The following is a 12,297-nucleotide window of genomic DNA, read 5'->3' on the forward strand; positions in this document are numbered from 1 at the left end:
AAAAGTAAATTTTTAAGTGCTGCTTATAGGCTAAATTTTTTACTTCACTTTTAAATTTTTTCATATGGCTAATTTTTATTGTATGTTAGATAAATTAACGACATTTATTCAATGACAATATTAAAAAAATAAACATAATATTATCTTTCCATAAATTTTTTATGAAAACAATCTACTATCATTTATTTATTTTTCGACAAAAAATCTACTATCATTTATTAGAAATTTAGAATAATAGTAAAATATATTAACCGTGCATCGCACGGGTGTAAAATCTAGTAAACCTATAAAGCAACCTAAAAACCCAACGGACCAAACCCGAACACAATTACACTCTTCTATGCTATGCTCTTTAATCCGTTTGCGCCGTAACATTCCTTCTTCTACAACCTCACTCTTTCTCCACATCGGTAACCGTTTCAATTTCTCATCCTCCGCCGCCGCTATGGTGGTCGCTCACCCCAAAGACGAATCCTACCTAGCCGCGACAATCCCTAAGCGCGTCCAAATCTTCGAGGCGCTTCAAGCTGAACAACAGACTCGACGTCTTTCACTCTCTCCCGATCCGATTAAGGTTACACTTCCCGACGGAAACGTGAAGGAAGGGAAGAAATGGCAGACGACTCCGTTTGATATTGCGCGTGAGATTTCGAAGAATTTGGCGAACAATGCTCTTATTTCTAAGGTTAATGGTGTTCTTTGGGATATGAATCGGCCTCTTGAAGAGGATTCATCGCTGCAGTTGTTTAAGTTTGATGATGATGAAGGGAGAGATACTTTTTGGCATTCTAGTGCTCATATTCTTGGACAGGTTGATTCATTATTTGCCTTCAAATTTGTTTAATTTCAATTTAATTTGGATTATTGATATTGATATTGATAATGTTGATTATGATTGTTTTAATTTCAATTCAATTATGAATTAGGATTAATGATAATATTTGAGTGTATGTTTGGTGTCATGGCGGGAGTAAAGCACCAAATTAGTCTCTGAATGTAGGTCGCTCTCGAATAGGTTCTGACTTTATGAATATTCAAAAAGGTCCCTGAATTTATTAAACTCTCAAATTGGTCCCTATTATTAAACCATTTACTATCAATTCACTCCCTATTTTAACAACTTACTGTCAATTTGGTTCGTATGTTTATCCACTTACTATCAATTTAAAAGAGTCAGGGTCCTTATTGAAATATTCATAAAGTCAGGGACCGAGTAGGGACCGAGTTGAGAGCGACCTACAAAGTTAGGGACGAATTTGGTGGTTTACGTATGTTTGTCAGGAATATGATTTTTCAAAGCTAAAAAGACTCTGTTTGGTAAAAAAAAAAAAATGGCCGATAGCTGACAAGCTAGGTTATAGCAGATAGATGATAATACGAAATTTAATTAATATTTAATTATTTTCAAATGAGATGACAGTGTAAAATTTAGACAAAAAAATGATAAGCTATAAGCTATGTGAGTTAGCTTATCAAAAAACGCTATAAGCTCATGCGAAAATAACTGTTACCAAACAGGTCTATTTTAGGCATACAAGCTTATAAGCTATAAGCTCAAAATTGTGTCTTTCCACACATAGCTTAAGTGTAGCTTCTGCAAAATCACGATGATTTTGATACATCCACCGGGATACCAAAGATGCACTGATATTGATGTTAATAATGATGATGTTTTTTGTGTGTGTGTGTAGTCTCTTGAGACGGAGTATGGATGCAAGCTTTGCATTGGACCCTGCACAACTAGAGGAGAGGTATTTTATTTTATTTATTTATTTATTTTTTTGTGCACGCAGTTTTTTACTGTTTTTGTTGATGTTTACTATGAGAGGGTTTTTGAATAAGAAATTGATGATGTTGTTGTTGTTTAGGGATTCTATTATGATGCATTTTATGGTGACTTGGGTTTGAATGATGATCACTTTAAACAAATTGAAGCTGTAGCGTTGAAAGCTGTTGCGGTATTATTTCTAGTCCTTATCCTGTAGTGTGTGTGTGTGTGTGTGTATATATATATATTTATTTATTTTTTCATTTTTAGTTAGTGTTAGTTTAATATTCTAAAACCGAACCAGAGATCGAATCATTTAGACTTCCACATCATGGTTCAACCAGTTGAATTGTTTGATTTTTAAAACATTTGTTTCGTCCTGCTAGCTGTTATATCTGGCGCTTTGTTATTTGGACTGTTTACAGTGATTAACGACACTTATTTAATTTTTCTTCATTTATATGTTATTTTGTCCTTTACATGTTATTACAGCAGAAACTTCATAGCTGATCAATTTATTTTTTTCATTTTTAGTTAGTGTTAGTTTAATATTCTAAAACCGAACCAGAGATCGAATCATTTAGACTTCCACATCATGGTTCAACCAGTTGAATTGTTCGATTTTTAAAACATTTGTTTCGTCCTGCTAGCTGTTATATCTGGCGCTTTGTTATTTGGACTGTTTACAGTGATTAACGACACTTATTTAATTTTTCTTCATTTATATGTTATTTTGTCCTTTACATGTTATTACAGCAGAAACTTCATAGCTGATCAATTGTGGAATGAAGTATCAAATTTTCTTTCAAATTTCAGAGTATTTGCATATATTTCTTAATCTTGAAGTCTGTGTTCACCAACAATGTGTTGTGAATTTTGTAAAATGGGTTTTGATTTGATTTGCTAGTCAAATCACGGGTTAGGAATGTTAAAAAACAGGAAATGCTTTTACATTTAGGTGCACCTTCTAAAGACTGTCTTAAAATGAGTAAGTAGCGGTTTCACCCTTGAATTTTAGTGTGCTAGGATCTCGATACACTTTAAAGTCAAATTAAGTAAAAGGTAGATATGCACTTGTAGAGGAACCTAAATCTTTTATTTGACAACTTGTCTAAAATTTGCTACGATTTGGTGGTCACTTATTTTATTTTAAATTTAATTATTTAGATATATAGACTATTCCGACCTTACTCAATATTTTAATTGATTGAAACAATATTTAGATATATAGACTATTCCGACCTTACTCAATATTTTAATTGATTGAAACAAAATCAAATCAAGGGCCCGTTTGGATTAGCTTATTTTAGAGCTTATATAAAACAACTTATGCAAAGAAATAAGTTTTTATGTATTATTTATAAGTTTTTAAGGTAGTTTATGAAAAAACAGTTTATGAAGATACAATTTTCGTCCGTGAGAAATTAAAATAAAATCTTATTTATTTACATAAGCTATTTTTCATAAGCTCAAAATAAGCTCAAACCAAACGGGGCCCAATTCCATATGTAAGCTTTATTTCTCTAATCTAAATCAATCCAGATCTCATTTTTATAATGGGCTCCAATTGTTTAAGTTGATTTCGAAGCAAATCAAATCATTTCCTTTGTTTGAAGTTTCCAAACACAGTGCAAGATGTTTCAATATCCCCCTTTAATTTAGAAATTTTAATCCAGTTGTTTTTTCCATTTTTTTCATCTCCTAACTTGTGTGTTCAAAATTATGAACTCAGATTTCGTGGATGTTAATGTTCATTCTTACTATAAATAAAACATTTTTATGTTAGTAAATAAATGTGATGGATGATAAAGGTTATATTTGCAGGAAAAACAACCCTTTGAGCGCATTGAAGTGACACGCGATCAGGCACTTGAGATATTTTCTGATAATAAGTTTAAGGCAAGTACATTGACACTCTTGTTTTTAACATTAGTTATCTGATTTTTTGTACCACATTCATATTGATTTGAAATATGTTCCCTATCTCCGTTCACCTGTAACTAATGATATGACGATTTGCTGCCTTGGCTGTATTGCACTTGTTATCAGGTCGAAATTATCAATGATCTGCCCGCTGATAAGACTATAACAGTGTACAGATGTGGACCCCTCGTTGATTTGTGTCGAGGACCTCATATTCCTAATACATCCTTTGTCAAAGCAATTGCATGTTTGAAGGTATGTGTTTGATCTATCTTATGGAACCATTTTTTAATCGTTTTTTTTTATCCAAAAACTCATATCAATGCAAACACTTGTTTTTTGGTTTTGCAATTCCAGGCTTCGTCAGCATATTGGAGGGGGGACAAAGATAGAGAAAGTTTACAAAGAGTTTATGGTATATCTTATCCTGACAATAAGAGTTTAAAGGTAATTTCAATTCATATGGTATTTCTCTAGTAAACCACACAAACTGAGCCGTGATGGACTAAGTGTGTAGTTTAATTGCCTCTTAAAAATAAGAAAATACTTACTAGTAGAAAACAGTTTACCGTATCATTGAATAGTGCGTTAGATCCTCTGCCCTGTGTTACTGTGGTATGATCGAAATAATGTTTCGATTGTGCTGCTATATATACACTATGCTTATATAATACCATATTCAATCATATCAAATATTATTATTATTTTTTTGTTTTGAAGGAATCATATCAAATATTTAACTTTTGGATGTAATATATGCCATATTCCTAGTAACTTTGCTGCCTGGTCATACATGATGCCCTTTGAGTTACCTATTGAAAGTGATCGATTTTCTAGGTATCAGTCTAGATATTCCAACCAGAGTAGACATTTTTTAAAACTAGAGTAGACAATTTTTAAGTGGTCCTCTAGATATTCCAACCAGTCTTTATACTGGCCAAACTGGAGATTCAATGGTGAACTGGCCAAACTATAGGAACTACTTGTGGTTTGGGTAATTGAACCAATCCAAGGTTTCTTTATTTTGAAAAAACAAAATGTTATCAAATATTAAGCCCAAATCTGCTGTGTGTGCATGTATGAGCACAAGTTAGCAGTCAGTCACTGATACACTTCAAAATTATTTTACTGTATGTTTTTATGTACAAATATATTATTATCTTGTATCTGTAAGATGTTATAAGTTGTTTTTCAAGTACTTTCATTAGAAAAGGCCAATAGTTTTTCTTTGGCTTCCATGCGTGTATAAAATAAATTAAATTAAATTTCATATTCATTTGACATATTTTAAACATTTCTACATGCATACTTTTGGTAAATGCTATTATCGTTAAGTACCATGATTTTGTCATTTTTTTGAAATAACTTACAATTTTGACTGGTATTCATTCATTATAGTCTGAACTGTGTTTTTATGATAGTACCAAGAGTAATACAAACCACTTTATTGTGTATTTTTATGTTTATTATATAGATAATATGATATTTAAAAATAAATTCAGATGCTGGTAATATACATCAATTAATTCTGTATTTTTATATTATTAAGATATACAAAAATGTCCCGATGCTGGTACGATCTAGTTTGATTTTAATATTTCAAACGTCTTACTTATCACTCAAATACCAGTTTGCTTTTTCAGTCATTGGGATTAACAATCTTCAGGGTGAAACTGGATAATTTCTTTATTATATTTTATTGAATCTTTGTGGTCAAGTAGTAAGATTGTGGCCATGCCATATGGTGTATTATGATTTTTTCATTTGATTACGTTTCTTTCTTTCTCTCTCCTTATTTCAGGAATATTTGCTTAGGCTTGAAGAGGCTAAAAAGTATGATCATAGGATTGTAGGAGTGAAACAGGAGCTTATTTATCATCATGAGTGGAGGTATAATGTATTCTTTCTTGTCTGATCGGACAGTTTAGTAAGCTTTTCTTAATGCTGTCTATTGATCTGTCCTGTTTATGTTAGCCCGGGAAGCTGGTTTTTTCTTCCACATGGTGCTCGGATCTACAACAAACTCATGAACTTCATTCGAGATCAGTACAGAGACCGGGGCTATCAAGAGGTAAAGTTCAGTACAGAAGTTTCTTGATATGACTAAAAGCAATATTTTTGCAAGTGCTTAGTACAACTTGCATTGAATCATCAGGTTATATCACCCAATGTCTTCAACATGGACCTGTGGGTGCAATCTGGTCATGCGGCAAATTATAAAGAGGATATGTTTGTCTTGGAGGTATGTATATTTTTTGTTTGCATGTGTTTTTTTCTGGAAGATTAAGTGTTGGATGTACTGATGCAGTGTCTTTAAATCTTGCTTAATGAATCATATGTATGGTCAAGTATTTTATTGCTCTTGTAATAATTTTACTTTGTGAATCATTTTGTAGAAAGAGAGCTGAGTACTTTTTTCTATCATTTTGGGAATTAGGAGCTAGTTGCTCTGGATGGGGGGTTTATTCCCCTCACAGTGTTGCATTTTTTATGCATAAATCTAGGACAGCTCCTTCAATAGGGGTTTGGTAGAACATAGAAAAGGTGCAACAGAAAATGAGTATTATTGCTAAAATATCAAGGAAAGAGAGAAGCTCTCATACATGATAGCGATAACCGGAGCAGTAAAATGCTCCAAAAGAAGAAGAGAGCCACCCTCCCTCCCTCAACCACAGGTTCTAACAAAATACTTGAATAACCAACACACAATCCCCCCCTAATCATTATATTGGAATATTCTAACTGTCTACTGAGGTAGCAGCAGCTCCTATTACTCAGCAATACTCCTGACTATTTCTCCTGTCATTTATTACGTTCATAACTTTTCAAACCCTGGGCCTATTTTGATTAAGGCTCTCTAGGACATTTCCATCAGACAACTGACATGCTCGGTATCCTATTAGGCATCTTTCCCTTTTAATTAGCAAATAATAATTTACAGTTCCATTGTGACTTTTGCATTTACCAGCTTTTGTGCCTAACTGTGACTGGCTTAGTATTTGACTTTTGCGCTAAAAGTATTTGAGCTGCTTGGTTCTTTTGTTTTACTGTCTTACCTTGTCTTTTCATTGTCTGGCCTTGTAAATCTTGTGCATTTATTCGTGACTGATTTTTAATTGAAAAATGGAGAATGATTAATTTGATCAAATTTTTTTAAGAAGACATCTATAAAATCTTCAAACTAGTTTTTTTTATTTTGAACGCAGTTAAGTTATCTAACCATATTATTGTGTTTTAGATCGACAAACAAGAGTTTGGTTTGAAGCCGATGAATTGCCCAGGGCACTGCTTGATGTTTAAACACCGGGTTCGATCATATAGAGGTAATTTCGATTTGCAAAGACATACATCTTCAAATGACATCTTTTGTTTCGTACATGGTGTGGCTGAGCTACTCCACAATTTATTTGATGAAACCAGTTATCAGTATAATGCACCTGTTTAAGCTTCTTGGTTATTGACAGTTAATTGATGAGAAATGGCTCAAGGAGGTCGTTTATTAATTAGCTGTATTTTTCACATAAAATCATTTTGGCATATATAGCAAGATTTATTCAATCAACTATGTCCCTAAATTGAACTGGAAGTGAACTAAAAATTATAACTTTGGTGTAATTGAGGTAGAGGTAATTTAGTTTCCATTTTGTAAGTGAGTGTATAGTTTAAAGAGATTTCTATAGAGCTGATATTTTTATATGAAATATTATCTTACAACACTGTTTTGGTGCAGAACTTCCTCTCCGTTTTGCTGATTTTGGGGTTTTGCATCGAAATGAGGCCAGTGGTGCCCTGAGTGGATTAACACGTGTTAGGAGATTTCAGCAGGTAAACCCTTGTGCTGTACCATATTTACGAACAATAAGATAAAAGTTTTGGTGAAATGGTTGAAGGGGATATGGTTTTTTTGTTTTATCTTGGTTACATTTCTAGTTGGCTTCTAATGTGAACTGTGGATTACCCCAATGGATACTACTAACAAATCAGTAAACTGACCTGGAATATGTGTTATTTATTGTATATATACGCTTTAAAAATGGAACATCAGTGCAGATCCTCAAAACAGCTTTAAAATTTGGAATAAATTGTCTTTAACTTTTATTTTCTATACTATTAGAAGTTCTGTATTATTTATGTTCTTTGGTTTGTGTGTTGGACAGGATGATGCACATATTTTCTGTCGTGAGTCCCAGGTGTGTTGAATGTAAATTTCTGCAATATAAATCTTTGAAACATCTCTCGAGCCAAAGCTGAAATTATTGTTTCAATACTTATTACAGATAAAAGATGAAGTCAGAAATGCCTTGAACTTCATCGATCATGTCTATAAAATATTTGGTTTCTCATATGAACTGAAGCTTTCAACGGTATGCTTTTGTTCTTTATTATTCTCACTGTCCATCACTTGGTACTGATTCTCATATAAAGAAGGAACTTAATTTTTCCTTCCTTATCTTGGCTTCTAGCTAAGGGAAACATGTTTTGGCCAATGTATGCTCGCAATGCTCTTACAAGGACTCTAATTTTACCTACCTTAGTCGGGAAATGGGCATGAGGAAAGGGTAGAAACAGAGAAATAAGAGATTTTTGTTATATAGGAAAGTGGTAATATAATAGTTTCGGAGCTAGTGATCATTCACGCTTGGGAGGGAATTTTTCTCTTGTTATTTCTTTCTCTTTTTTATCAATAATAGAAACATGCATATTTGCTTATAGTGATTGCTATCTACTGATGCTTTCATTGAAAGTGTATGCACACAAGGAGTACTTCACAACTATCGAGGACTAGTTAACTCAAAAGGGTTATTGGATACCACATTTTACTCTTGGTTGATAGCCAGTCAAGTCACAACTTCATAGTGTTGGTGACATTCAGACTTGAGAAGTAACGTTGGCAAGATTGCGATGGAAGCCAACAATCTTGCAGTACAAACATCCCTGTCCGTACTGCGATGATGGCTGAAAACTGCAGCAATATCATGAGCTTCACTGCAACCATGTGGCCACTATACCTCTTCAGGTTTACAGCTCCAAGAAGAATAGCCAGGCCCTAATTTTACCATGAGAGCAATGAGAGATGCCTTTTATTTATTTAATCATTTGGGGAGGGGAGGGTATTGGGAATGCAGATCATTCCCTAAGCTTTGTAGCTTCTGCTCTTGTTATTTTCTTCTCTTTTGATACATGATACGGAAATACATATTGCTGATAGCAATTGCTATAAGCTATTTGATGTCTAAGTTGTTTATTTTCCCTTGCTTGTGTTAAATGCTTGTGTAGAGACCAGAGAAATACCTTGGAAATATTGAAACGTGGGAGAAGGCTGAAGCTTCTCTCAAGGAAGCTTTGGATGAGTTTGGCAAGCCATGGCAGGTATGCTAGAGGTCTTTAATTTCAGCTATAAGATGTTGCTTCAAATGTATGGTTGAAATTCTGATTAAAACTAGTACAGTGTGGGCATCTAAAAGTGGAGTATACTTGCCACATTTTAAATTCAATTATAAGTTTAGTTAATACCATTTTTATTTTCTTACTCATGTTTTTTATTTATTTTTGTATCTCTTTTATTATTTTCTATGGAATGTAACATTTGTTAACTTCAATTGTTTGCAAACTCTGCAGTTGAATGAAGGGGATGGTGCATTTTATGGACCAAAGATAGACATCAGTGTATCTGATGCATTGAGAAGGAAGTTCCAGTGTGCAACTCTACAGGTTTTACACCGTTTGGTTTGACGTGCATTCACATGATTCCTGAATTGTTATTTTTTTTTTTTTTACTGATAATCGAAAAACTGGCTCCTTGCAGCTTGACTTCCAGCTTCCTGATCGTTTTAAGTTGGAATTCTCAGCTGAGGATGAAGCCAAAATTGAGAGACCTGTTATGATACATAGAGCCATTCTAGGATCTGTTGAACGCATGTTTGCCATACTTTTAGAGCACTACAAGGGTAAATGGCCCTTCTGGCTCAGTCCTCGGCAAGCAATTCTCTGCCCTGTCTCGGAGAAATCACAAGCGTATGCACTGCAGGTACAAAGCTCGGACTTTATTTTGTTGTATATTTGTCAAATTCATATCAGTTAAACGGGGTGATGATGTGTACTCGTATCATTGGATAAACTCTTAATCTCCTTGGAGGGTAAAATTTGTGCATCCTATATCACTTTTCATGCTTGTCAAATTGGAATCTATTACTCGATGTAGCCGATACAATTTTGACCAACTCTTGTTTGTTTTAAGCATTAATTTTCTTTTCTATCGTTGATCCAATTTGTATTTTTTGAGTTTGCTATATGCGTTTTTATATAAACTTTTTCTGTGGTAACTTCCTTATGAAGCTTGAGCAATCTTGCTTGGATTGTTCTATTCCTATGGCCTAACTTTTGTTATTGTTCTCATTCTATTTTTGTTGGACTCTTGTAAATATTTTGATGTGAAAAGCAGGTTGCTGATTAGTTTTATAAAATATTTTGTGCTGCAATTTTCTAGGTACGAGATCAGATCCACCAAGCAGGATATCACGTAGATGCTGATACAACTGACAGGAAGATTCAGAAGAAGGTATCACATACCTTTAGAACCAATAAATTTTTATTTAGTACTTCATGCCATTCATTCATGGGAGAATAGTGCTGTCACGGTTTTGATCTACTGCTTTTGGAAAATTTGCTAGTTAATTATGTTTGAATATTGAGAAACCCATGGTTTCTGCAAGTGTTCAAATATAAATTGGCTTATGGCCAAAGCGAATTTTATATCAAGTGTGTTCCCCCTTCTCTATTATGTGGCCTCTAGTCAGTGTATTTACTATTTAGTGTTATTTTCATCTTATTCATGTGGTGGGGGCATTGTTTTTTGCTCATGAAATAGCCATTCAAGTACCAATTTAGAAGTTTTATTTTAATTTACCTTAATTATTAAAAATCTAACGTTGAAATAAAAAGTTGTATTAATAAGAAGTTGTGTCATTCTGTAGGTAAGAGAAGCTCAGTTAGCACAATACAACTACATCTTGGTTGTTGGCGAAGAGGAAGCTAAGACAGGACAGGTTCGGTTCTTCCTATATCCACTATCTAATAAATAAATTGGTTTCAATTTTAACTCTGCTAGTTTTGTTCCCCAAACCTCACCACCACCCTTTCCTTGCTATAATAGTATGTGTTCATATTTGTGTTTGACCTAGGGTTTGTACCCGATCGCAATTTTTAATTAAACTCAAACGCTGCCCATTTGAATTGAATTCATGAGAACTGTAGAAAGGAACAAGTATGATTTTCATATATGCATACATGCAAGCAAACCTGCTGACAGTATTTCATCTGCTGAGCACAAATAGTTGTATTTTAGTGTATAAATATTCTGATTAGCTCACGTACAAAGCATATAACACATCGTTCAAGGTCAAATAGATTTTTGAGATTGAAACAAGGCTATATACTTGACCTACTTTCCAAGCAAAGCATAGGCTAATGATTCTAGTTTGCGTATAAAGCTTGTTTCAATTCAGGCTTGTTAACATTTAGATGAAAGAGCTTGAGCCTGTTAATGTTTGGCTGAACTTAAAACCTTATATTTGATGCAAGTCTGGGATCAAATCCCGAATAAGGAAGTATTATCTATTAATCTTACGAGGTTTACTTTCCAAGTCATTATCTTGTATATAATTTAATTTCCATCCATGAAAAATAATGTACACTAGGGGTCCACTCAGTGAGAATCCCCTCCCAGTGAAATCTTGTCCTCCAAAAAACAAAAAAGAGAGTTTTTAAAATATAAGAAATGGGAGATGCAGTGTTTTAATGATGGAGATTGCAATGGGGAGTAGTCTAGTGAAATCTCCAATTGAGAGAATCCAAATTCCTCAATTCTCCTTGTTTGATATTGTGGCTGTCTTTTGACCAGTCGTTTTTCTCCTACAAAGCTAAGAGTTGTTTCATTTCATTGTTCCAGGTGAGTGTACGAGTCAGGGATAAGGCAGACCACAGCGTCATGACTATTGAGAACCTGCTCGAACACTTCAAAGACGAGGTTGACGCCTTCCACTGATGATTTGATCGGAAAACTGTTGAGCAAGTTTATATCCCCAATTTTTTTTTGCAGGTGTACACATGTGTGTGCATTATTTACATTTAAAAAAAAACCTGACAATGTAGTCTAATTTCCGACACGATTTGGAAGTTTAATGTATTTTCATTACTGTGCTGATTGATGTAATGTGAGTCTTGGTTTATACCTGGAATGTACTCATTAGCATCCTTATTTGATACATACTGAGACAACATTTTTGAACACATTTTTATTGTTGAAAGGCAACTTAAACAATCCTCTCCAGAGAAAGTGTTAGCGTTATTTTAATAATGTATCCCTGTTATGTGCTATTTATCACCGTTTGAATTGCATACTACATCATTTCTTCAGTGATGAATGCAAATAACATGTCTTCAGATAAAACATTCTGGGCTTGTTCGTTTTTATTTTTAAATAATGACATTTTTTTAAGATAATTACTTTTGGATGTTTTCATATGTTGCAGTTTTTTTTTCTTTAGTTGCAGTTTTTTCCTTTAAAAAAAGAGCATTAGAAAATAAAATCTTTTCGAATGAGAAGC

At 33.6% G+C, this 12,297-nt stretch overlaps 1 protein-coding gene across 1 annotated transcript; it reads left to right on the plus strand.

The window, feature by feature from the left end:
• Positions 1-303: 303 nt before the first annotated feature.
• On the plus strand, positions 304-12,026 carry LOC11405640 (threonine--tRNA ligase, mitochondrial 1). The gene is made up of 19 exons (XM_003613228.4): positions 304-811; positions 1,692-1,751; positions 1,869-1,958; positions 3,593-3,667; positions 3,818-3,946; positions 4,049-4,138; positions 5,493-5,581; positions 5,666-5,762; positions 5,847-5,933; positions 6,930-7,014; positions 7,422-7,516; positions 7,849-7,881; positions 7,969-8,055; positions 8,969-9,061; positions 9,311-9,403; positions 9,498-9,719; positions 10,179-10,250; positions 10,666-10,737; positions 11,640-12,026. Exons 1-19 carry the CDS (start codon positions 341-343, stop codon positions 11,733-11,735), a joined length of 2,136 nt encoding a protein of 711 aa, XP_003613276.1. The 5' UTR covers positions 304-340; the 3' UTR covers positions 11,736-12,026.
• Positions 12,027-12,297: the final 271 nt, after the last annotated feature.

This window comes from Medicago truncatula, chromosome 5 (assembly GCF_003473485.1).
Source record: "Medicago truncatula cultivar Jemalong A17 chromosome 5, MtrunA17r5.0-ANR, whole genome shotgun sequence".
Classification (NCBI taxonomy): Eukaryota; Viridiplantae; Streptophyta; class Magnoliopsida; order Fabales; family Fabaceae; genus Medicago; species Medicago truncatula.

Bases quoted from the DNA above. Each gene is read 5' to 3' on its own strand.
- LOC11405640 (XM_003613228.4), top strand. From the start codon at position 341: ATGCTATGCTCTTTAATCCGTTTGCGCCGTAACATTCCTTCTTCTACA. The intron at 3,947-4,048 runs GTATGTGTTTGA...TTGCAATTCCAG, and splicing joins AAGCAATTGCATGTTTGAAG to GCTTCGTCAGCATATTGGAG. The intron at 4,139-5,492 runs GTAATTTCAATT...TCCTTATTTCAG, and splicing joins CTGACAATAAGAGTTTAAAG to GAATATTTGCTTAGGCTTGA.